At 37.5% G+C, this 25,645-nt stretch overlaps 4 protein-coding genes across 5 annotated transcripts; 2 read left to right on the top strand and 2 right to left on the bottom strand.

Moving 5' to 3' along the window:
• The first annotated feature begins 298 nt into the window (after nt 1–298).
• LOC138138523 (gastrula zinc finger protein xFG20-1-like) lies at nt 299–9,880 on the top strand. The gene is made up of 8 exons (XM_069058498.1): nt 299–593; nt 1,138–1,476; nt 1,529–1,594; nt 3,428–4,366; nt 5,379–5,525; nt 6,788–6,845; nt 7,045–7,433; nt 7,480–9,880. Exons 1-8 carry the CDS (start codon nt 555–557, stop codon nt 8,431–8,433), a joined length of 2,931 nt encoding a protein of 976 aa, XP_068914599.1. The 5' UTR covers nt 299–554; the 3' UTR covers nt 8,434–9,880.
• Nucleotides 9,881–10,100: 220 nt separating this feature from the next.
• Nasp (Nuclear autoantigenic sperm protein) lies at nt 10,101–24,933 on the top strand. Of its 2 annotated transcripts, none has more exons than XM_069058642.1 (4): nt 10,101–10,281; nt 23,627–24,053; nt 24,103–24,554; nt 24,655–24,933. In XM_069058642.1, the coding sequence occupies exons 2-4, from the start codon at nt 23,627–23,629 to the stop codon at nt 24,817–24,819; spliced, it is 1,044 nt and encodes a 347-aa protein (XP_068914743.1). In that variant the 5' UTR covers nt 10,101–10,281; the 3' UTR covers nt 24,820–24,933. The 2 variants fall into 2 exon arrangements, with proteins under 2 accessions (XP_068914743.1, XP_068914744.1); XM_069058643.1 differs by lacking the exon at nt 10,101–10,281 and adding an exon at nt 23,186–23,564.
• Nucleotides 10,123–23,188, bottom strand: LOC138138644 (uncharacterized). Its single transcript, XM_069058647.1, has 5 exons — nt 22,915–23,188; nt 16,602–16,994; nt 15,061–15,373; nt 11,506–11,625; nt 10,123–11,457 (listed from the first exon to the last, which is right to left on the bottom strand). Exons 2-5 carry the CDS (start codon nt 16,632–16,634, stop codon nt 11,048–11,050), a joined length of 876 nt encoding a protein of 291 aa, XP_068914748.1. The 5' UTR covers nt 16,635–16,994; nt 22,915–23,188; the 3' UTR covers nt 10,123–11,047.
• On the bottom strand, nt 24,910–25,568 carry LOC138138647 (uncharacterized). Its single transcript, XM_069058650.1, has 3 exons — nt 25,323–25,568; nt 25,113–25,272; nt 24,910–25,059 (listed from the first exon to the last, which is right to left on the bottom strand). Exons 1-3 carry the CDS (start codon nt 25,566–25,568, stop codon nt 24,965–24,967), a joined length of 501 nt encoding a protein of 166 aa, XP_068914751.1. The 3' UTR covers nt 24,910–24,964.
• Between the last annotated feature and the right edge of the window lie 77 nt (nt 25,569–25,645).

Raw genomic sequence — 25,645 nt, 5'->3', positions numbered from 1 at the left:
GAGTATATTTAGAAATTATTAATAGTATTTTTCAACAGTCTCTCTTTTTCACAACAATGCCCTAACATTTCTACAGCTTTTAGGAAATTTTTTGTTAGACCTCTTTAAACTACTCCTTCACAGTGTCCATTGACTTCATTATCAGTCTTTTTTTATTTTGTTTCAGAATCATAGTGATCAACCCACGTCCCCATCTACCGTTACAAATCTTTGAGAAAATTTTGTTTGTTCTTTCTGTACATATCTACATGATGCTAACACGTCGAGGTAGTTTTTGAGTTGGTGTTGAAGTTCTGTGTTTTTAGTTTAAATATTTTTTTCATACCGGATTCATTGATTAAAATATTATAAACTGCATGGATATTATTGATGTTTTCTTTTGTGGTGAAGCTCCACCTTCAACACATATTTATTACACAATCTTCTCTCGCATTTATATTTATTTTTTACTACTTACATCATGTAAAATAGTACAGAATTCTCAGATTATTAAAGTTTGAGTCCGAATAAACCCTTTTTGTAAATATGCATTTAATAAGTGGTTTTTACGCGACATGAATTATTACAACAACCTGCAAGACACTACTTTTTGGGCAAGTTTCATTTTGATATTTTTTATAGCCCTGCTTCTTTGTATATCACGTAATAAAAATTAAATCGTAATTGTCAGGGGCAGGCGAATCAAAATAAATTACATACAAAATTTTTGCTGCGTGCGCTTTAAATAAATTCTATTTGATTTGTAGATCGCGAGGTGATTCATTGCGAAGTTGTTTCTCGAAAAGGTGTTCATGTGGAACATTTTTTATAATCTGAATGATTTGATGTTGAAAGATCGTTTTTATTGCCGAAAACGAGCATGTTATGCTGTAGTTTTTTCCTAATAAAAGACATGATCCAACATGGTTCACGTCCAATTAAATATAATTTTTTTTCTCCGAACTACTAAAATTTGAATTAACCACCTGACAAGAATTTTTCTAATTCCTCGTACACTATGCTTTTGTTTTATTAGTGAAATAACGTTAGCATTGAGTTAAGGTCACTTCACTCGCGAATTCCCCGTTGGAAAGGTGTCTTGAACCTTGTACCAAAGTTTAAATGTCACACGTAATAATAACACCGAATTTGTTACAGGTGGAATACGCGATGAATTTCTCCCCGTTTGGTGTGGGCGTACCATTGTCGGCGGCTCTCCCAGTGGCCACCCAGTTTTCCGCTGGAAAAATCACTCAGAGTGTGACCACGCCGAACGGTCAAGTGGTCGGTGTGCTGCAAGGAGGGGAGAATGGCGTTCACTACATCAGGCCTTTGGATGCGAACGCGTTCGCCACTGCCACCACCCAAGGGCAAAACGCGGGTCAAACGCAAACCCTTATCACGTTACCGATAACGATGCCTGGAGCCAAACCGGGAGATCCCCAACAGCACGTACAGATCCAGGTGGTCAATCCTGTACAGACGCAGGTACCACAAGCAAGTCGTGTGTGATCTACCGATGTACCAATTCTGACGGTTTTTGTTTCAGAGCTTCGGACAAGGAGCTACGGTGTTGACGGTGGCCTACAACGCCAACCAGGAGGGAATCCAAATCGTAAGTGTCAAAAAAGGCCACAGGAAGAAATCAAGGTGGAACAATTTTAGTTTATGTGGTTCTCATTTGCGAAAACCAGAAATTATTCCAAGTTCGGTCATTCAAAAAGCGACATTTTAATATAAAACAAATCACACCTTCAAAAATGGGAGTAACTACAATTTTTGATAAAGCGCTACCACAGCAATTGCACAAAAGGAAATTCTTTTGGTGTAATCAAGTTTGCAGTTTGATAGCACCGTCATGGAGTGCTATCATGGAAAGTTCTCGTGAGAGCTTTCCATTTTAGTTCAGCTGACGTTTTTCAGTGAGCAATTCTTATTAAAAGTGGTCTAATTGTAATAATTTGTTTCTTAATAGTCTCAGTGGAAATTAAAGTTAATAAAGGAAACTAGAAGAAAGCAACTAAGTCGGAGGAGGTTTGTAGTAACAATTGTGACTAGAAGATATTTTCATTTTTATAATAGATTCCTCACGAAGGACTTAGCAGAGACATTGTTGAATTCTGAAAAAAGTTTTTCTAAATAGATTATTTACAACTGAATCATTTTTTAAGAACAACGGAAGGTATTTCAAATTAAACTCCAAATGCAAAAACTTGTTTAAAATTTTTTTGAACTGGTCTTTTTTATATTTTAAATGAATTTACCTGAAAGAGCATTTCTTTTTTTAGATCCGAAACAGAGATTACTCATTTTATATCAGCTTTCCTTTGCATTTTTAAAATTGTTAAAAACATTTCACGAGAGACATACATAATATTAAAAGAAATTAATTACAACGAACTGGTTTATTTAAGTTTGTTTTATTCTTTAAATGAAATTCACTTTTTGATACCGTTTAAACTTAACCGGAAGTGAGTCTTTGTCAAACTAAAAGTAGCGTCACAAAGGAACTTTTTGTAAAACTGTTTTTGTTTTTTTTTAATACGTATTACGTTGGTATTGATGAAATAGCACGCTGGCGGGCGTCCGACATCTCTAGCGAGCTCCTGTTAACAATTAGAACATTTGAAATTTGACATAAATTTCACAGAAATGCCACCATAACTCATGCCAAACAAAAAATTAGTATATTACACTCATTTTATAAGGCGCACTGTGACACTCGTGTCATAATCAAGTGTATTATAAAACTTGTATAATAATATACTGTTTTTATTCGACACGGTCATAATTTGAGAATTTTCTCATGTGCAAACGGATTTTGATAAATGTCACAATTTGTCAAAACAACGTCAAGCTAATTTTAAAGATTTGGAGCCTTTAAGGGGCTCATCGAACAAAAAAACGTTGTATTCAACTCGTTCGTGTGTAAATTGGGCTCTTTATGGCACTCGTGGGCCTTTTCTAACAAAAAATAATTTTTTAATCATTCAATTGATAAATATTACTTAAACAAAATTATGTTGGTATTCAATTTATCACTAAATATGTCAAATGTCAATCTGTCAGTGCTCGAATTTCAAATTCAAACTCGTATTAAAAAACAAAAGTAAGAATTCAATTTTAGTGCGCTTGGAGAAGTTCATGTGTCACAGTGAGGATTTTAATTAATTTTTCGGGTTCTTTTTATGAAAAGTTTTTAAACTGTTGAAATTAGACTAAAAAAGGGTTTACCAGAAACCTGGTTTTTGTTGGATCGCTTTCAACGAAGGCAGCTGTTTTGAGGTAAAATAAAATGAAAACAATTTTTTAATTATAATGAATTATTAAGTCAAAGCTTTGTGCTGATTTAAACCACACAGATAAAATCACAAGTCCCAATACGAGTATTCGATGCTAGCGTGATTAACATGCAACATACCTTTATTTTTTAAATTTATTTTCTTAGGTCGACGGTCAAAACGGCATAGCGGAAGGCATGACGGTGGTGGCAGCGCTTCAGCCGCAAGACATTCAGTTACTTCAGGCCGAACCCGAGAAAACGAACAAAGAAGTGACACCAGTCGCCCTGATAAAAAGTGAAATGTCATCCAACAAAGACGATGAGAATAACGAAGCAGGAACTTCGATAACCGCCATCCCCGCCCAGTACCTGCAAAACGCCAGCGTCCAGGAGTACTTGCAGAAAATGCAACAGCACAGCACGTTACCTTTAAGTTTACAACAGTTTCTAAAGTTCAACAATCCCGAAATCAAGCGGGAGCAAATCACGGAAGAGGGCGTGATCGAAACGATCAACATAACCCAAGAAGACCAGGAGCAACTGATCTTGAACGAAGTGGAGGGTGAGATGGAGACCGAAGAGAACGTCGATGATCCCGACAAAGGCAAAAAGAAAAAGAAGTACAAAAAGAAACCGCCAAAACCGAAGAAACCGAAGCCGGGACAGGTCCACATCGCAACCGCGCTGGACGGGACGACGCTGTTCTGTTGTCCCGAATGTCACATGGCCTACCCGGAAAAGGAATTGTTAGAACAACATCTAATCGGACACAAGATCGAAAGGCGGTTTATTTGCGATATATGCGGGGCGGGTTTGAAGCGAAAAGAACATCTAGAAAGACACAAACTCGGTCACAATCCGGAGAGGCCTTTCGTGTGTTCCGTTTGTATGAAAGGGTTCAAACGTAAGGAACACTTGAACCTACATTTTGTAATACATTCGGGAGAGAAGACGGAAATTTGTGGGGAGTGCGGGAAAGGGTTCTACAGGAAGGACCATCTCAGGAAACACGCGAGATCTCACATAACGCGACGAGCGAAAGAACAAGCGGAAAGGAACCAGAACATTCTCATAAAAGAACCGACGACGCAAGTTACGATTCAGGTAATTAAAGCAACAAAAAATTAAGAAACTCAAGACGAGCAACATTTTTGAATCCGTAAAAGTCCAATTTTTTTTTTAAACAATTGTCAAAGCGTTGGTATGAGCCACTCTAGTTATTTTTAGTGGTTATTAGGTTGGCGACGTAAAATGTCAATTGTATGTCAGCCATTTTGATGTTAAGACGCTTGCGCTTACTTTTAAATTTAAAGTGAAAAGTAAAATGAGTTTCTCAAGGAAGGATTTGGACGGCCCCTAACAACGAGAAAAATTTGTTATGATCAGATTACGTGAAGAAATGCAGACAGAAAAACCGACTATGCTAATGAAAAAAATTTGCGGTAAAGCTGCACATTTATACCTATTCAATGTATTTTTTTTTTATATTTGGGCCAATAGTGTTTGCACGTGGAACTGATTAGAGAGGATTGGAAAAAATTGATGGACATTACTCCAATAATAATTCAACTTTCTGCAGAATCAGATTCGGAAGACGATATCTTCAGTTGCATTTTTCAGTGTCATTATCGTCTTTATTTTGTGTTTTTTGGTATAAAATTAGCTTACACCTGAAATTTTTGTAACATTTGAAAATTACTGACATAACCTCAAACCTGATCTAGGGAGATTTTACGATACAGATGTTCCGAAACGAAAGGTTTTCGGATCTTTGAGGGAATTTTGACATTGACATTGGCATTGGGTGGAAAAACAGCGTTAAGCTATAACGCTGTTTTTTTGTATTATTGGTAGAAACGACTGTTGTACAATCCGTTATGGCGTAGTGAAAATCGCAATGTTGTACTAACGCAAGGAAAAAGAGTAACTGAATAAAAAACAATGGATCGTATGACGGATGACCGTGGTGACGCATGCATCTTTTTGCTTTTTTCTTTATAACGCTGTTTTTCCACCCAATGCTTAAATTGTTTTTTGAAAAAATGGACTATAATAGAGTAAAAAAGAGAGAATCGGACTTGGCCGATCGAGAGTTGCATCAGATTGTTTTTTACAGGTACCGACGTCGCAGATGCAAATCCCTGTTCAGATTCAGGTACCGCAGCACCACATCCAAGTTACAGCAAATTCGGAAGAAGACGGGAACCAAGTCAGTACGGTAGTCTTGCCAACCGCAACGGAAGGCATTATTTTGCCCCAGAATTGAATAAACTCTAATAACTAGATGATATAAGTGATCTTAATGAACATTGTTAAACATTTTTTATAATAATGTATATATTATATGGACATATTACATATACATATTTATTCTCTATAATATTTAATGATGATTGTGTAGTTTGTTGGAGGCCCCATAACGCGACGTCAGCGGCGAATCACGATCTGAACAAACAAGATTTACGTTTTATTATTTTGTTGCCAGCCGTGTTACGGGGCCGCACTATGATTCATTTTAAAAATTATGTTAGTTGGTCTGATTAAGGAATCGTTTGTAATTTATTTTATTTTTGTACACTGTGCTATATTTTTATTTATTTATTGCAGTATTATTGCCCAACTAGTATCAGACTAACAATTCGAGGCCGGTCTTTTTCCGTCGAAAATTCTGTTGCAATATGAAAAGTACAATCCAACCATACAATAAATTAACCAAAGGGTAAAAACTTTATAATTTTCTACTCTGAAAAAAGACACTCTTGACTCTCTCGTTGTGGAAGTTGTATGTTAATTTTGTACAAAACAGTTTAGGTTTTTGATAGTTTAGTTGGTTTTGGGTTTATTTAATTTGTAAACTTGAGCAATGTATCTATAGTTCGCTTTAACTTCGCATTGTAATTTACGTGAAATATTTATGTTCTTGGGAAAGTTGGTTACAAATATGTCAAGGTTATATTTTACTTTTTACAAATAATTTTTAATTTTAGTAATAAACTCTCGTTTCGATTCGATTTATAAATACGTTTGTATTTTTTATAAATCGCAGCGACCACGACCAGACATCTTTAGAATCGACACAAGATGGCTCCAAGGCCACCGTTTAACTATTATATTTTTTAGAGAATTAATCAGTCCAAGTACATGTTGAGTTTGATTTGTGGAAGTTTTTATAGAGAGTTTACTACTGGCATTGGTCAGTGAAGACTGCTTTTAAAATTTTGAGTAAATCAATTTGAACTCTTAATTGTGATCCATAGGTCATACGTAATTTAGTTTAACAGAACAAGTATGTTAAAACTTTGGAATGAACGTTAAAATTTTAATGTATTTTTTTATACTACTGACATTCATTACATTACACAGAAATAAACATGTTTCTTTTTTAATCGGTGTCTTTCTGCTGAAAAAGTCACAGCCGAGAGTGAAACTCGGTTGGGGTAAGTTTCCCGCCAACATTCAAACTTCAACCCTTGCTCCCCAACCCTTTAATGACGATCAGAATGGCGAACATCAGAGATTTTGTAAATGTTTGATCGCGTTACTAATATTTCCCATTTACTTTCAATTTCTGACTGGAATTATGGTGAGTTTCGTTGCATTAAAGCGAAATTTGAGTGTTGGAGGTTATAAATTCGTTAAAATTCTTTCAGTTTTAGTTTAATAAATGCGATTGGCATGGCGGGTAACGATTTGTTCTTAGTATCTATTTAAAGATTAGCATAATCTGAGCACAGAGTGTGATTTCTTGGTTTGTGGTTGAGGTCCAGTTTGATCCTTTCCAGACAATATAAAACCAAGGTTCATGATGAATTTCACACCGTTCGGAGGTCACTTTCCTACAGCGATTCCTTCGATTCATCAATTCGCGGCGAAGTTTTCTCAGGAGAACAACTCAACCTCACTGTGCCCAACTCAGGAGAACAACAGCAATAGATACACGGCCAATGGGGTACCATCTTTCACCCAACACCATCCTCCCACTCAACAACAGATGATCAACACCACCAAGTACCAAACGAACTACATGAACCAATCAATTTATGGCCACCAAAGCAGCGTTCGCCAAGAAAAACGACAGGGTTACGAGCACCAAGAGCTGGCTCAGGAACTATGTGCCGCTATGTTACAGCAAAATCAAAATCAACAACAAGACAAACAAACGAACGACAAGGTGAGTCGAGATTGTTGCACTGCTCGAGTAAGTCGAGGTTTTCCAGACAAAACAAGAATCTCAAGAGAACGAGAGACGCAACCAGCAGAACCAGCAGCAACATCAACAACAGCAAGTCCAGTCGAATCCGCAGCAGAACCACACGGCGACTTCGATGCCTTCGACTTGGCAGTCGCTAGCGACACCTGGCTCGACCGTAGCGGACTACTTGTCTCACCTCCCGGCGTCGACGTTGCCGCTGAGCCTCCACCACTTCCTCAAGTATTCCGCCGAGTCCATCAAGAAAGAAAGTGCCCAACAGTTGGTGCAGCCCACCGAGCCCAACTTGAACCTGCTCCACACCAACCCCCTGAACGTGAACGGTTTGGGGTCGAATCCGTTGAACGCGAACTCGAACAGCCTCGGGACGAACTCGATGAGCAACCTCCCCACGATCAACACTGCCCAGATCCAGAGCACCCCGCCGAAGAAGAAGAAGAAGAAAAAACCGGAGAAAGAGAAGAAGCCGCGGCCCAAGCCCGGCGAGATCCGTCTGACCACTGCTCTGGACGGCTCCACGCTCTACTGCTGCCCCGAGTGCCACATGGCGTACCCGGAGAAGGAGCTTCTGGAGCAGCACCTGGTGGGGCACACGCTCGAGCGCAGATTTGTCTGTGATATATGCGGGGCAGGGTTGAAGCGGAAGGACCATCTGACCAGGCACAAGCAGTCGCATAATCCCGAACGGCCGTACGTGTGTACGGTGTGCCTCAAAGCCTTCAAACGCAAAGAACAGTTGACTTTGCATTTCGTTATACATTCAGGGGAGAAAAGACATATTTGCACCGAATGCGGCAAAGGGTTCTATCGGAAGGACCATCTGAGGAAGCACACCAGGTCGCATATTGCCAGAAGGGTCAAAGCTGAGCTGTCGCAGCAAGGCAATGCCCAAACCTTGCAAATACAGGTGGCGGCACCTACACCCTCTAGTAATACTGTCAATCAAGGTATACTATCGTAATTGTCTCGTTTTAGTCCTTCGGTTTGGTTTTTTGGCGTAAAGTTTAACCTGCCCAACGATTTCGATTGTTTTATTGGCTGTGAAAATTAACAATAAAATCAAATTGGAGGTTAGGTATTGGTGAATCTTGTTCGGTCGAATCCAAATTCGCGTGGCGTTGTTGGGTGGGTTAAACTTTAATATATACAGAGCGATCGTTATTATTCCTAGTCATTCCAAATATTTAATCAGTTTTTGTCAAGATACTACCTCACTATGTGCTTATTTATTGTGATAAAATTTGCGACTCTGTATATACGGATCATTATTTTATGGTACAAAATTTGCTTTAAGGGAATAGTACAAAAATAGTTGTTATTTGTTGTTTCCTTTTTTACTTACGTTTCTGTTTTTTATTGTTCGATGTTTATTTGAGCAGCAAAATTCCAACATTACGTGACTGTACTTTTTCACATATTTAGGGTAAAAAATTGACGGTTTTTGCTGCGGGATCTTTTTATATTTTGAAACGGTTACAAATTCGTTCGAAATTTAGATTTAGAAGATGAAAAATAACGAGTATTATTTGCCAATATAATGATAAGCAATTGAAAGTCTGCCATTTGTAAATTCTAGATTTTCAGGAGATGAGGCTTTCCAAAATTTGCACTACTTTAGGGCATAGGATTTATTGTGATTTGCGAACATATTGATATTATGTTTATTAAATTTATATATTTCGGTACTATTAATTAAGGAACGAGTATAACAAACAAAAAAAATATTTTGTAAGGCAGAAAATTTATGAAGAATGTTTATATAATACTAAGCATGTATGTATATGGAGAATATTTGTATGGATTTAATATCTATTTTTAAAAGAATGATTTTAATGACGCTCCAAGATTGTTTTAAACAATTAATTGTGCTTTCAGAAAGCAATAAAACAACACAATGATAACCTCAGTATTGCATAATTATTACTCATCAGCACAAAAACTGAAATTGTACCTTTTTTGGTATGTGTTTCGAAATAATTAACATAACCCATGTTTTTATGTATCTAGACTAGATTATTCACGAAGTGAGAGTTTTCTCAGAATATAGTTGTGTTGTGAATTCTTTTTATACCCGACGATTTCCAACAGTGCAGCATGCAGTAATGGGAATATTTTAGTATGTAACACAACAATAAACAAAAATAGTACAAACATGTATGCCATATAATCTTAAGCTAAGTCAAAGTACATGTCTATACCAAAAGAAATAAGTTTATCACTAGTATTAGTTACAGAAAGAATTTACACTTTGATAATTCAACACTCGGGACAATCTGATTTCATTCTTTTTGTCATTTTCATCATCAAACAGCTCGGTTAAAAGTGTAAATACTTTTTTGTACTGCTTGTAGCCCAGAGCTTCCCGTGTATTTGCTTTATTATGTACGACAAATAAAATTTAAAAATTACTTTAAATCAAGTTCTCATAACCTACAAATTTTCAAAATTGGCGCCAATACGAACGCCAATTGTTTGCTTAGATTTTTCGGTATTAATTCGCAAATAATGTTAACGGACGATTATTTACAACATTACTTACGTTTAACACCGACGATTACAGTTTTAAATGCCGTTTCCACAATATTTGTGACGAACCCAAGAATATTTTTTGGGAGAACTTGCCTATCCATGGTTGGCAGCACTGGCTCACTTTTAGCCTTAAAATTTTAACAGTTACCCGCGAGTTTGTGTTGGTCGTTAATTTAAAGTGGAATAAAAGGCCCAAAGTTCAATAAAATTCTACAATTGCGTGATATTCTTGTTGTTATTTAGTGTAAGTGGTGCAATTATTGAAGGAATACTTTCGAAGGTAAGTTCGAGTAAGGCGGGTTATGGACAAATAAAAGTGAGGTTAAGGTAACATTGGAAATATTTATTTTGCAAAATATATACAACCAGGCTTTAATGATATAAAGCGGGCAAAGGCAAGCAACTATAATAGTAAAAATATAGATATAAAATATAAATATATGCAGGCATTTCCCAAGGCAAATATTGCGCGTTCGGTTAGTGACCTAACCTCAATTTGTAATTTATTGCTCCCTTTTTGTATGCCAAAAGTGTACAAAATTGTTACGAGTAGTTAGAATTGATTGTAATAATTAAAAAGTATTCAACAACAATAGCTTGCTAACAACAACTTGTAGGTCTTTGATTGATGGTTGTGGCTGAAGAAGCGAGTCCATCGTTGCCCATATTTTTAGAAAATTATATTGCTTGGACGGCTTCTTAGCATCGCGGTAGTTTAGGTATCAAGTCTACAATGCTCAATGCAGAAGTTAGCGATTGTACGTGGACATGAATTACAAAAACCTCTTTGTTATGATTAGGTTTCAAATGCAAGCATTTTTGCGATGGAGACGGTTTTCGAGATGTCGTAACATTTGAAGTCAAAATGCTATCATGTTTTGTACTCGGATCGGACGTCAATCCCGTTTTGATGCAATGTACGAATTCGGTCTGTTTATAATCAGCAGCTTTATTTCGCTTTTGTCAATTATAAAATTGTACAATGAAAAAGAGAGAAAGGAGCGAGTTGTTCGTTAAAGCTGCTGATTATAATTAGATGTTATTGCTCAGTTAATCATGCTGGATATGGGGTTAAACCTCATTATTTTCGATAATAAAATCCACAAAACGGACGTCATTACGCACAACATGACACCTCCCCATCCGAGGTCTAACGACCACGACGTCGTAAAAATGCGTGCGGGCAGCAAATCATGGACCCCTCTGCCTCCCATCGGGCTAACCACCCCGTCAGCGCTTCCATCAGAATCCATCCCGGTCGGTTTGCTGTGTAATCTCTTGAAGTGGATTATGGTCAGTGTGAAGAGGGCAAACGATCCCGCCAATAAATACATGACACCGGTGACGAGAACGGCGCTGATCTGGTGTTGGAAAACGCCGAAGGCGCCCACCAGAGCTGCGCTTCCTAGTATTATTAAACATACCAGAGCACAGGATATCGACAAGTTTTGCATTCCTGAAAGTAGTCGTTGATTAAAGGTTACAACACGTTTTGTTTACTCACTGTGTTGCCAGTCGCCCCGGGGTTCGTATCCTTTAACCCCGTCGATACCTCCGGATAGATAGTTTACGCAAGGTTGAACCGACGGAAATCCCACACGGCCTAGGAGCGATATTTCTTCCTCTGAAAACGTGCAAAGAATCATTCGTAAAATCACTAAAATCATGCATCAAAAAACCACCAACGGCGCATTTTCCTCGATAATTACTATCGGCAACCCTGTCTAGTGTAAAATTTGGTGAGACTTGTAATTTTGAGGTTAAATTATTATTAAGTGTCTTGTTTTTCTGAGCATGTTTAAGTAAAAATAATAAGAATCAATAAATAAATGAAACGTGCTGCTAATAAAACAATATGAACGAAATTCAAAGCAATTGAATTTTATTTTGAATCAAATAAATGTCACTAACATTGTATGAAAAAATATCTACCTAGGGTTTTTTAAATTTTACCAATCTAAAGCAACAGGTGTTTTTTTTTTAATTTTTGAATGGACTTTAATCACCGTTCACGTTGTTTTCGCATAATGGGAGGCCATGTAAATTCTGTTAATCTTTGAGACAACTTGAAAAATGATGTACAGTTGCGGACACGGAATTGTAGACGTCAAATTTATGTCACTTCAAAAAATGTCAATGTCATTATTGTCATTATGATTGACGTTTGAAACTATTTGACACTTGAAAGTTTTAGTTGAAATTTGTTTTTTGGATCATTACAAAAATCGAAAGTGAGGTTAGTTGCACCTAAAGCTAGTTTTACATTTTTATGCGAATGACAAATCGTCCAAGATTCCGCTATTGTACATATTTTCTAATCATTTAATAAGAGACATTTCTTTAAATTAGTGGAGTTCAATAACTTCAATGGTGAAGATACAGTAAAAACAATTCGACTTCGAACAATTAACTTGACAGTTCATTTTAGCAAAATCAAATATTGACGAAGGGAATATTACTTGGATCAATCGAAACACTTCATTTAGCAAATATCAAACATTAATGGAGCTTGACTGGATTGATTTATCGAGGTCTCGTTCAATATCTAATAATTTATATCATTTGGTCGGCTTTCTGTACAGCAAGCAAAGAAAATAGGACGAAATTTACATCCCCATGTCATAAAGGATGTGCCTTCGTCCTAGAAAACCGCAAATACTTGAGAGGGCGGAATTTTCAGTCAACGATAATTCTCCCGAAATACAAGTTAATTTACATATGTACTTTTAAAATACACTTTTTTTCTAGTTTCCATCATACAAGGTGATTCACGAGTAATAATGAGCACGACGGAATTGAAAATGCAACCCACAATACATTTGGAACGTAAAGCTGGATATGGACGCGGAAAATGTCCAGCTTTACGTTCCAAATGTATTGTGGGTTGCATTTTTAATTACGTCGGGGTCATTATTACTCGTGACTCACCTTGTAGATAAAATAAATAATATGCTTCATAATATTTTTCCGTATTATTTTTTGTGTTGTTTATGTGTTGCTTTTTTAGTGCATTAAACGTGTTTTTTTTTTCAAATAACTTCCATTCGACTGGACAAATTTTATTTTATTTATTTATTTTTATTGATTTTCAGTATCCAGTAGAATTTTTTTCGATTTTTCGTCAATATCGACTTGTTATGCACTTTGATTGACAGGGATCGCATTGGTTACATCGAAAGGCAAATAAAAAGAGACCCTCTGGCCCTCATTTGCATATTCCAGGTTTCACCCGATCTGCCGGAGCCAGATTCAACAGCAGAGATCTCGCTTGATGTTTTTTCCTTGTCTAAACAACTTTAATTCAGCGTAATGAGGTTTTCAAAGCTCCGACAGCGGTTGTTGTATGACTATTTAATAAAGTGAATTTCTGACGGCGTCCATAAAACGCGCCCTCGTTCCTGAAAGGGCGACTTCAACAGCAACGATTTAATCCAGACTAGCCTGAATTATTCCATCAATTGCAGAAAGGTAGTAAATTTTAACAATCTACAATAAAAATCGCAATAACGTCGAGGTTTTCATGTTCCGGATCTTGAATTACAGTCTGGTCGCGTTTGGAAGCGTAATTATTTACAGTTTGGGATTTATTAGCAAGTTTTTTCCTAAAAGTGTACACGAAAGGATGTGTAAGCCAACAGGCTCAAGATATATCGGATAATAAATTGGAGACTTAGTTGTATGATGACCTACACTGCGGATAACTTGGTGGAAACGCGTAGGATAGGGAAAGATAGTAATCCGATTAAGGCAACTTGTGGTGTAAATTCTGCGAACTTTCTAATTACTGGTGATGGAATTAAGTGATTTACTTTGAAACCGGCTTAAATCCAAGAAGTGATGCGACAAGCTCCTTCCATCGATTTTTCTGTTTTTGTGTTACCAGATTTGTGTACTGTTTTGGCTAAAAGGGTGATAAAAGTTGCGAACTGTGTTCGGCGCTTTCGGGGATTTTCTCTCTTCAGTAGACGGATTTTGCACGATATTTATTATATGCTTTTCCAAGGTCATTTATCATTTTTCTGTAAGATCTCGTGATAAAGCGAAGGGGAGCTAAAGCACTCCTTTTATTAAAGCCTTTTATGAGTAATTGATTCCCAGATCCATCTTACTTTGTAGCACTGGAATTCAACGAGGATTTGCACGTGCCACAATTCGACGATGTTTTTCTGCTTCTCTTTTATGTGGTTCGACGATTCTGTAATCACCCAAATTATTTGAATTTTCTTCTGTTTTAAATACGCCACAGGGACAACGCGATTTAACTTGCGTAATCACAAAGTTATTAAACGGGTCATTACAAAAGAAATTAAAACAGTAATCATTATAAATTTGAATTTATTGCTGTGGCTTTCAAATATGGTACAGATAACGGTACTATTCGTTTTTATTAAATTACTGGATTATCGATTCCAACGTTTAATTGAAAGTCGATTTCGTTTACGGAAGTTATGACGTAAAATTTTCAAACGTCGCCAAAATGTCGCCCAGGACAAAATGGGCGTCTCGTAACTGCGAAACCATTGATTTTAATGGAACTTGGAATTGATAACATATTGAAATGCAGGTTGGTAATTTGTCATTACTAGGGCTGTATGGGTTTCTTGCTTTAACCAATTAAAGTGGTTACTTGGTTAATTAGCTGCTAATTAAACCGGTTAAAGAGCCAAAGTGACAAAAAAATTAACCGGTCATCCTATTTGGCCGGTTAAAGGGTTTGACCTGGTTAATTAATCTTATTCCCAACTTATCACCTTCCAAGTTTCCTTCAATTACTCCTTATCAGTAAAATTATGTTTCCTCTCAACTGAGTTTCGCCACTTACAAAATTTCTATTACCATCTTCCACGTTCTCTAATTATGAAGTCTTAAGCATCCATTTTTCAAATAATTCCCGGAGGAATTTTTTCATTATGATGTCATGTCAAAACACGTCGGCCAAAATGAAAATTCAATAATTGTCACTGACGTCGAGGGAATGCGTACACATAATGCAAAAAGATGTACCCAGGGCGGATCCGCGACTACTATTGATTAATTTGAGAAAATTGTTGGGTCTTACCGGTGAGGCTCACACACAAGGTCCAGATGCCTCCATGCATGGGGACGAAGAAAGCGATTATTTTATCTCGTTCATCGTTGGTGGAAACTCTGGCGACGATCCCGTCTAAGAGAAATCGGAGTTTGACAGAGCTGTTTGCCAGTTGCTCCAAAGCTGTACGATCCCACGTTACTTCTTCCCAATGGTCCGTCATTATCGCCGCGCACAGCATCCCCGTCGCGAACATCGTCAACACCAACGTTCCCAACAAGAAAAACACGCTAGGGTGGACGCTGCAGTTCCATCCTGATTCGTCCTCGGTCGAGCTAGGCATCTGCGGAATGTTTCAACAATGGAAAAATATGAAGTACACATCAGGGTCAAAAAAACTACTTCTTTGAGTAATAGAGTCACTGTTAAGAGGGATTGGATTCTCTCATGGGCTGTGACCTTGGAAATATCTGCGCGAAGGCGGAGAGAGAGAGAGAGATGACACTAACGTAACGAATGACAATGTTTTCCGGTCGGTTTATAGCGCCTACTTGAGACCCATATTCGTCGTTTGCGCAGATATGGCTCATAGCCCATGAGAAAATCCACAACCTGCAAATGTGCTCTTATTGATTTTAAAAGTTAAGGACTTTCCACAGGTTCTTCAAATTGCTCCACTACAGTTACTTATTTCAGTGTTTCCAGTTTTAAGTGATGTAATTCTTTGTGTGCAAAAATGTCGATCTGTTTTGATGTAGTATTTGCATTTTATGAGGTAACTATTGTACAGTTTTGCATTCAAAACATGTCAAAAATGTGGAAATGTATGCAGTACATTTTTTTCTATACAATTACATGCAACGTGTTCTGAAAAATAATCTGTTTTCACCAGAAAATTAAATGGAGTAGCGGCGGCAAATTACCATATTTGTTATCTCTCTTTTAATCGTGTAATGTAAGCATTGTGGGTGTGTCTTATTTTGTTGTACCACAATAGACAAATTAGTTAAACAGTTAGTACGGAATTAGGGAAATTATTTAATCGTGGGTAAATATATTTTAATAATTGGGTTTCGTTTTTTTACAATCTCCGAATTACTAAATTGATGGCAAGCTTTCATGTTCGTGTAGACATTTTCAGAGTAGAAAGGAAATATAGAGAATGTTTTTCAAGAAAAACAAGATAAGAAGTAAAAATAATTTTTTCTACTGCTATTGTGTAATATTGTAATTATTAAAGTGTTCATTATTAGATAACAAGATCTAATAATGAAACTTATTTATCAATTTCTCTTCATAGTCGTAGAAAAAGTACAGTATTCTACTCGCGGATAATGGCTGTTGCTCGTGAGGATTCATCCGAGCGAGTAATAACCATCATCCGCTCATTGAATAATATACTATATCTTATTTAGACATGTACATGATTTTTTTTTTTACTTTTATAATGTTCTTGGGCATTCTTAATAAGCATAAATCATTTTTTATTTTATTTTTTATGTTTTATGTATCGAAGCCTTTGTTTTCCTTTCCATCGTACCTTCTCGAAATTGCTAAATGAGTTAACTTACCCAACCCGGTTCCTCAGTCTCTGGATTCTCCATCAAAGTGTCGCAATCGACTATGAGGAGATCGTACTCTTGTTGGTGCTTCAGCTTGATGGCGTTCTTGACGAACTGGAAGAAGTATCTTAAGGATTGAATGGTGATGCTTGTTGTGAAGGGGATTATCAAGTATTCGGAAGTTGATCTGCTTTATTGGCTCCAGAAGTGTTGATACTTCGTTACTTTTTTCACATTATTGACAAAGTTTTGTTTGTGGGCGAAATCGATCTGTATAGTTCTTCGTTCGGAGGCATGTCAAGGTCTATACGACCATAACGAACGAAATGGGGTAGCACGCCCTCGGTCGGCGGTTTCGTGTTTGTTATAAATCCATTCCTCTGACGTCACAACGTGTGTCACCTGGAAATGTTGAGTCGTAGTAAAATTATGTATTCCATTTCAGAATGATCGCGAGTGGCGGCGGACATTTTATTTTGTGAACGAAAGTGTTCTCGGACGAATTTTTATTGTGATGTAAATGAAATGAAATAATTGTCTCAGTTAACTTTGGTTGAGAGCGAAATTGCTTATGAAATATGTAGCTTACGTTGTGTCCAAGTTAACGAAATAATTTCCATGCCTGAGCTTCGTGTGCAGGGACCGGCTTAATTTAGGATGTTTAGTTAGGCTAATTTGTTATTTTTAATTAAACACATCTGTATTCATTTCGCCGTGGATTTAAAAAGAAATTGCAAATGAAACAGACTCTGCCACTTTATCGCTGAATGTATTACTTTAATAACGTCGACTGTAATTTGTTGACGCTTTTGTTCTTCAAAATAATGACCTAAAATATGCAATACAGGACATAAATTGGTAGATATACAGGGTGACTTTGAAAGTTGTGCAGATATTTCAACCAGAGGTAGTACTCCACAGTAGGTAACAAATGAGCCAGTAATGCCTTATAGAAAATGTCGATATTTTTCGAGAAAAAGGACTAAAAGTTTGGGAGTCACTGAATTTTATGAAAAAACTAGCTTTTACCCGCGGCTTTGCCCGCAAATTTCAGAATGTTTTAAAATGATGTTTCTACTTTCATGTATTGCTATAAACGCAGTAATTTCAATATGAAGTTTGTCTTTTTACGAAGAATTATTAAAACTTTACTGTAGACTACTTTTTTCTTCGACTATATAAAAAAAGATCAATACGATAAAAAACTAACACTATCATCACTTACCAATTCATGAAAATACGCCAACATAACACTTTTATTTTCAGTTGTAACCTTATTTAGATCTTCCTATTGTTTGATTGTCTCGTTTGATTTCAGATACCTGCCTTTTGATTTTTCCGGTATTAAGGTATTTGAAGCTTGTTCTGCTTCATTTAAGACATCTTCCGTTAAAACACAATTATTCAAACATATTTTGCGAAATTGCTACTTTTATAAACAACCAAATGTAACTATGACACCTGAACATATCATGCAAACGCGATTTCCAACTCGAAAAAACTTTTTTTGTGCTTAACAGGCTTAAAAATGATAATAGGGGTTGCCTTTTGTGGGTGTTAAGCGGTGAAGGTGACGATATACTCAGAGGATGAAATAGGGGTGAAGCGGCGAAGGTGAGGGTATTTCCAACTCGAAAAAACTGTCTTTTTTCTTAACAGGGTTGAAAATGGTAGTAGCGGTTGGTTTTTGTAAAATTAAAGTAGACAGTAATTTTCTTCTTGCTTTGAAGATCAAGTGTACAAAATTTCATCAAGATCGGAGTAAAACTGTAGATTTGCATACAAAATATACAAACAGACATTCAGTTTTATATACAGGGAGTTTTTTTTAAGACTGGCCATAGGGTTTTACATGCTAATTTTTAACCCCCTGTTAACTTTTGTTCCGATGAAAATATTCAAACCATTTTTGGAACAAATTTGGAAGATTTTTTAAACTATCGGATAGATTACAATTCAATATCCCAAACTGTCGAAAAAGTTGTGAAAAAAATATTTTTTGGCGCGCCAAAAGCGTCCAAAATTGGAGATCGTCAGGTGCTGGTTGAGCCGACAATGGCGCTACTCTGGCGGCCGCTCGACGTACTATTATTTCGGCGCCCTAAAAAATATTTTTTCACAACTTTTTCGACGGTTTGGGATATTAAATTGTAATCTATTCGATAGTTTAAAAAATCTTCTAACTTTGTTCCAAAAATGGTTTGGATATTTTTATCGGAACAAAAGTTAACAGGGGGTTGAAAAATTAGCATGTAAAACCCTATGGCTAGTCTTAAAAAAAACTCACTGTATATAGATTGGTCAAAAAAAATCAGTAGATTTTTTTGCTGTCATTTAATTCAAAATCTTAACCTCAATTTAAATGACAAATGGCTTTCACCGACCTGGAGAAAACCGGTATGGTTTCCTCAAAGGATACTTCCCAATGTACGAACCTTTGGAAACGTTGTGCAGCATCTTCGCGATGCGTGTTTCGAAGTGCATTCAAGTTTTCTTATTCCCAAAAATTATTCCAAGATATTTACGCCACCTGATCTAGTCATGAAACGATTAGTAAATGTATTGATATTAAATCATTTTTGCAATTAATCAATAAATGATGTTAAAAAGTTGCTTATGTTATGTCACATTGGCTTGGCTAAGAAATGTTTGCCAAAAGTTGTTTTATTTGTTGCTTGCTTTGTCGTACATTTGGTAATGAGCAATTATCATTTGTGATGTAGAAAGGCAAACAACTTAAAAATGTACAATGGCGCGTCTTCTTCTTTCAGTCTATTTTATCAAGCGCATCCTATAGAAATCTTTACATCATCAAGAAAAAAAGTCAATCTTGCTCGAGGTAATCCTCGATAGCACCCACGTCCCTACATTTATTTTAATTAAAATGTAACAGTACGCGGTCTGGCAAAAGATGTAAAGCTAGAATTAGAAATAAACTGCTGCTAACTGGTATTAAGTTGCAAAAAGAAGCACACACAGAATCGGTCGTATACATCTCCGTCAGCAATGCTTAACTCATTAAATGTGCTCCTCTTTCAGCGAAATATCCTGCACACATTTTCAGCTGCGATTTCATTGTCCACATTTGTGCTTTACTCTTCTTACGACTGTTCGCTGCCGAAATCATAAATATTAAACTATCGTATAGTAGTTCTGGTTTGTATTTTTTTATTCACAAGAAAAGTACCTGCTCAACTAAATCCTGGAACATTCTAACCGGATTAGTACAGTTTTGCATTAACATTATCGTCGTAAAGTTTTCTCTCGGCGGTTACAGGCTGTGGTTAATGCTGTTAGATTAAATCTACGCCTCAACTGTTTACGAAATCACCCATTTCAAAACACCTTTTTCTTTTTCTATGCGTTGAAACGCCGTCTACTTCATAGCAAACATTTTTAAAATTTATTTTAAGGGGCACAAACTGTCACCTTTGTTTCGAGGTTTTCATTACGTTTTTTATTTTGTCATGCAACGTAGATTCTACTGAATGATCGATCTGTCATCATCACTCACTGTTGAAGAACCCCATTCTCAGCTTTCAGTGATTCAATTATCTATTCTGTTTACATTTGATTAAAATTTTATAAAGTTGTTACATCAAACTGGAAACCTAGTCGTATCTGGATTGTGAACAATCAATTGTTTTTTCTACGACTTATATTAAATGTGTCACTTAAACAAACATAAAAAATAATGAATTACCCACTGCTCTTAGTTGCTGTAGTGAACCCTGCGGGAATATTTTTCCTGCAGGGTTTGTTACCGCACGAGTGCGAAATAAGAATATAACGACATCCAATAGACGATCAAGTTGTTATGAAACAGCACATGATTATTTGTCAAATTCACTTCCTATAATTATTTACGAAATCAGCGGAAAATAGCACCAATTAGATTTTGAATGAAACGCAATTTTACGTTTTAACTTTGAAAATCATTTTTATTTATGACCTGCTACTTGCCCTGTCGTAAATTTAGGTGACAATGGGAACTGTCAATTTTATGGCAAAGCTGTAAATAAGAGGTTTCAGAACGGTCGGCTACTAGTGAATGATCCTTTTGTTGGCAAATTATACCATTTTGCCATAAATCACGCGTCTGGTTTGGGTTTAAATAAAAAAGCGAATTATTTAGCCAACCAAGTGAAATTTGTAATTGTGACAGCAGGGTTTGAAGTGCTAGCAGGTACAGATTCATTTAGTGTAAAAACTTTACAGGTAAATTGACAGTTAATATCAGAAAGTTAACAAAACTGTTACGGCCTTATTTATTAACAAAAAAAAATTAAAACAATTCTCAAATATCCTTATCAAATTAATTAGAAGTCGCGTTTGCGTAACCGATGCCCCACCCGGTATTGTATTACTGTTTTTTTAAATGTTAGGTAAATTAAAATGCAATTTTTACCCGTAGTAAAAGATTTAATGTCGTAGAAAAACTTCTACTCGTATGTAATGGCTATTACGCACACGTTGAATAATACAGTCTTTTTTCTTATTTTGTCCGATAAAATTTTGCGAGTCTATTTTTTTTTTCTTATAAAAAAAGCAGTAACAAATAAATTGTAGTGAAAATTTGTGTCATGGAGAAAAGCTAGTGTGCTAATCATATGTAATGCCTATTACGCAATTATCTCAGTGCATTACACGCTCATTGAATAATGCTTATTTCAGTCATACTTTACTTCCTTTGTTGCTTTATTGTTTTTATTCGAAAACAACGCAACCAAAAATATTCATAATTTAGCAAAACATTATATCGTTAATTCATTTATCCAAAAGAACATTTTGAAATTATTTAATGGTGATGTAAGGAAAATCGTCCTCACCCTAGTTATATTTCTCTCATTTAAAATATTCCGTCTCCAACATGGATTTTTTCTGTTTAAGATTCTTTTGTGCTTTAATACAGAAAGGCAAAAGGTAATTCAACAAACATGTCTGGTGTTGTCATCTGGAAACACAGTTCTTCTCTTTTAATTTAAAATCCTGGAAACATACGTACGCCTCGTAAAAAGGCATAATGGAGGAAGGTCCCCTTGGAGGGAAATAATAAAAGCTCACTTTTTTCCCAGTACAAACACATTTAGTTATTTAGCAAAATTAAAAATTATATGCTCCGTTTTGGTAATTTTATTATTTATTTACTAACTATCGGGTGTTCACTTAAATTTCCTGTCAAAGTTGGCGTTGAAGAGTCGATTGTGAACAGACCACTCCTGTAAAAACATAAGATTTACACAGCTGATACGTGATCCGTAGTGCGTTCACAATCAACTCTTCCATGCCAACTTTGACCGGAAATTTAAATGAACACCCGATACCTTATAAATAACAGGTGTTTATTTAAATTTATCCTCAAAGCTGACGTGGAAGAGTCGATTGTGAACGCACCACTCGTCCTTCTGCTTAGTAAAAATACAAAAAATGGAAAAAGTGAGGTTAGATTTAAACAGCTGATCCGTGATCTCTGATTCGTGGTGCGTTCACAATCGACTCTTCAGCGCCGACTTTGAGGATAAATAAAAAGAACCGAGGAGACGAATTGATTTAGCGTGGGCACCTTGCCCAAGTGAGCTTTTACCAAAATGTTTATAACGAAATTTCAAGTCGTTTGTTCCAGAACTTCTTGGAGATTTGTTAATAAATATGATTAGTGCCCCGAATGCTACTTAATCTTGTTACGTACTCGGTGTCGAGCAAGTTCACAAGCATTGATTGAAATTAATGTGGTTCATGTATGAATTTTCCACGAGTTTGGAGTCGTTCAGTCTGTGAACTTTGAAGCACTTTGAAGTTCAAGTCAAATATTAATATCAAGCATTCAACCCCGTAACAAGCCGTGACAGCTAAATTCTAATTTTAACGGTGCGTCACGTCGTGGTGGGATTCACGAATGCACTCTCAGCTTTACAATGTATTTTTATTGCCGACCAATAATAGTTAACTGTTAAGAAAGCCGGTGGGAGTCGATTGATATTTTCGATATCTCGTAATCGCGCTAACTTTGGGTTATGGTACACGTCAGCAAGACATCGACCTAAGAGTTACGGCTTCGGAGGGGGTTGCTGACTCCTTAATCTTCCTAATGACCCGGCAAGTGCAAAATAAAGATTAAACAAACGGAGAGAAAAAAAAGTTTGCGAGATGCAAAGAAATGCAAGAACTTTCGTGGGAAGTTTATGTCTCGGAGGGTGCGATCCTTCCCACCTCCCCATTTCCGCGGAAATGACGAGGTCTTGCACCCCGAGCGAAAAACATTTTGTTTTTGCGGTCGAGGACCCTTCGCTAAATTTTCTTCGAGCGACGGAATTGATCTTACCTCAAACCAGCCGTGGCCCTTGAACCGGAGCGTGCCCGGAATATATTAGGACGATTTTGAAAACTCCATATGTCAAAAATGTGCAAACAAGATTTTTTCAAAGGTTGGAACAGTCAAGAACAAAACACACCGATTGGATTATCCTAATTGACTTGCTTGGTTGAGCGTCATGTTCCGGAATTGCTACGAGGAAAATTGTGCGTTTCACGCAACACGGGATTTTCACATCTCTCGCGGAGCTTCCCCGATAGCGAATCCAGGCAAAGGCCAAAGCACTACTGGTTTGCCGCGTTGCGTATCCCGTAGATGTCTGTTTTCGACGTCGATACGACGCCGACGCCGGCCGTCTGGTAACCAGGGTCGTCGTAATCATTTTTCAACCCTCTTTTAGTGTTCGCCGAATTCGTGTCATTCCTCATTTCGCGTTTTTTCTTTCGTTAATTGTAAGAGTTTCGTTGTTTGCTTTTCAACAAGAGAGTGCTCGGTGGTGGTGTCCAAGCGGAATTAATGTCCCACGAAGAAACTCATTTGCCACATGTGATAAACACAAGTCTTATCAATTTTCTTGTCCACGCAAAAACACGCAACTTTTTCTGTGATACCGTAAAAACCAGCATCACCAGTCCTAACCTTACACTCGTCTGTCCAAAGTAAGCCCCTTTGCACAATAATTTTTCTCGTAGTAAAATTCCCAAATGAAATTTCGTTTTAGATGGCCGATGTTGCTCTAGATCCGCAAAACTCCAACTCCAAGGAGTTGTTCGGGCAAGGAATGAGGGCATACGTCCTGCAAGATTACGACACAGCTGTGCGAGCTTTCAGCAAAGCCAGCGAGTTGCTGGCGGCGGAGCACGGAAGCGATACACATGATTCTCTCGGAGATGTGTACCTCTATTACGGGAAATCTCTGCTGGAGTTGTCGAGGAAGGAGAGCGGACCCCTCGGAGAAGGTGTTTTGAAGAATGTCGAAGAGGAATCGGAAACCGAAGACATCGAGGAAAGTGACGGGGAAGAGAGTAAGGGAAAGGAGGAAGTGAACGGAGATAATAAGACTGAAGAAGCTAAACCTCCGGAAGAGTCGTCCAGTGATGATAAACCCGCAAACCCAGAGGAACCCAGTTCGACGGAAAAGAAAGAGGGTAAAGTGGTGTACCTCGTGGTTTGACGTAATCTAACATTTTCACACAGGTGGGGAGTCAGAAGAAGAACTGACTGACCTGCAAGTAGCGTGGGAGGTGCTAGAATTGGCTAAACGCATTTTCGTGAGTCGAGGAGCTGACGGCAAGAAAAACTTAGCCGAGACGCTGATCGTCCTCGGAGAGATCTCCTTGGAGAGCGGCAACTTCTCCTCGGCTATCGAAGACATAGTCGAAGGACTGGAAATCCAAAAAACGTTGTTCGGGTGCGACAGCAGGACCATCGCCGAGACGTTCTATAAATTGGGCGGGGCCTACTCCACCAACGCCCAGATCGACGAGGCCATCGAGAGTTTCTGCGCCTCGTACGAGTACCTCACGAATAAATTGAAGAGTCTGGAGAAGGAAAACAAAGAAGCCGACGCCGAAGAGATCGAAGAGCTGAAGGATCTCATCCCGGAGGTCCAGGAGAAGATCAGCGACATGAAGAACTTGAAAATCGAGGTACTTACAGGTGTTTCGCCCCCGCCTCTTTAATGCCTGAAGACTGATTTGTTGCGTTTTTGAATAAATATTTTTTGTACGAGTTGATGTTTTATTTTAGGTTGCAAAAAAAGTGGCAAGCGCGGTTGACGAAGCTGAGCCGAAGACTAACGGAGCCGCGGAGGCTTCTTCGTCCAAGCAGGCCAACGATATTTCGCATCTGGTCAAGAGGAAGAGGAAAGACGACGACGCGCAAGAGAATCCCCCCAAAAGGCCTTCGACTTGAAACGGGACTAATAGATTAGGATCAAGAAACTTCAGATGTTGTATTTGTTAATGTAGGTTAGGTTTTTCATTGTTAGACTCATACTACTAATTTATAATAAACATGTTCATTGTATTTGTCTTTTCTTACACAATAAATTATTTTTTCAAAATTGTTTCTCTTTCATCTCGTTTAATTTCTTTTTGAACCATAAATGTACGCAGAGTTGAAATATTCTTATCGTAAGGGTGCCTCGTATAACTGAAACAGGCAGGATAAGTGGAGGGGGGAGCACGGTAGGCAATGAACCCTACTCAGTAGAAATATGTTGACAGTTAAGTTGCTCCAGGCCAGCCAAGACAAGTTCTTCACCCGTTTTAAAGTGCCTAATGTGCTCAGCAGTCCTTGGTAATGGTTGAAATAAAGACCGTAGAGCGTCACAATTAACCAAGGAAGCAGTAACATGATATTTTTCTGGGAAGGACCGTGAATTAGGTGCTGGAAAAGAAATATTTCAGACTTACATTGTTAAGACCTTGATAGAGTAACGTCGACGAAAAGGACATCAGTAAGAGGTCGTACACAGGAAAGGACAGAGTGAGTCCCGTCACGTTACTGTTAAAAGCAGTCTGGGAGGCGGAGTACAGCCCGGAGAAGATCCACAAGATCACCGAGATAAACGGTGAAAACTCGTCGTATTTCTGTTTGAGCATTGCCAAACTCTGGCGGTAATTTAAAGGCCGTTTGATGAAAATGGTGCTAGTGCTCATGTCTACCGGATGAATTTTTCGTATTTTCAAAAGTCAAAATGTGTGACGTGACGGTTAAACAACAGCCAACTCCTGTC

Source organism: Tenebrio molitor, chromosome 9 (genome assembly GCF_963966145.1).
Source record: "Tenebrio molitor chromosome 9, icTenMoli1.1, whole genome shotgun sequence".
NCBI classification, from domain to species: Eukaryota; Metazoa; Arthropoda; class Insecta; order Coleoptera; family Tenebrionidae; genus Tenebrio; species Tenebrio molitor.
The sequence above is the reverse complement of the archived record's forward strand: the minus strand, read 5'-3'. Positions and strand labels throughout refer to the sequence as shown.

Coding starts and splice junctions, on each gene's coding strand:
- LOC138138523 (XM_069058498.1), top strand. CDS start 555: ATGAATTATTACAACAACCTGCAAGACACTACTTTTTGG. Junction 594..1,137: donor TGCAAGACACTACTTTTTGG/GCAAGTTTCATT, acceptor AATTTGTTACAG/GTGGAATACGCGATGAATTT. Junction 7,434..7,479: donor ACAAACAAACGAACGACAAG/GTGAGTCGAGAT, acceptor GAGGTTTTCCAG/ACAAAACAAGAATCTCAAGA.
- LOC138138644 (XM_069058647.1), bottom strand. CDS start 16,634: ATGGAGAATCCAGAGACTGAGGAACCGGGTTGG. Junction 15,374..16,601: donor AGACTGAGGAACCGGGTTGG/GTAAGTTAACTC, acceptor AACATTCCGCAG/ATGCCTAGCTCGACCGAGGA. Junction 11,626..15,060: donor CTTGTGTGTGAGCCTCACCG/GTAAGACCCAAC, acceptor GCACGTTTTCAG/AGGAAGAAATATCGCTCCTA.
- Nasp (XM_069058642.1), top strand. CDS start 23,627: ATGGCCGATGTTGCTCTAGATCCGCAAAACTCCAACTCCAAGGAGTTG. Junction 24,054..24,102: donor TTCGACGGAAAAGAAAGAGG/GTAAAGTGGTGT, acceptor ATTTTCACACAG/GTGGGGAGTCAGAAGAAGAA. Junction 24,555..24,654: donor TGAAGAACTTGAAAATCGAG/GTACTTACAGGT, acceptor GTTTTATTTTAG/GTTGCAAAAAAAGTGGCAAG.
- LOC138138647 (XM_069058650.1), bottom strand. CDS start 25,568: ATGAGCACTAGCACCATTTTCATCAAACGGCCTTTAAATTACCGCCAG. Junction 25,273..25,322: donor TCTATCAAGGTCTTAACAAT/GTAAGTCTGAAA, acceptor GGTCCTTCCCAG/AAAAATATCATGTTACTGCT. Junction 25,060..25,112: donor TGTCAACATATTTCTACTGA/GTAGGGTTCATT, acceptor TGCCTGTTTCAG/TTATACGAGGCACCCTTACG.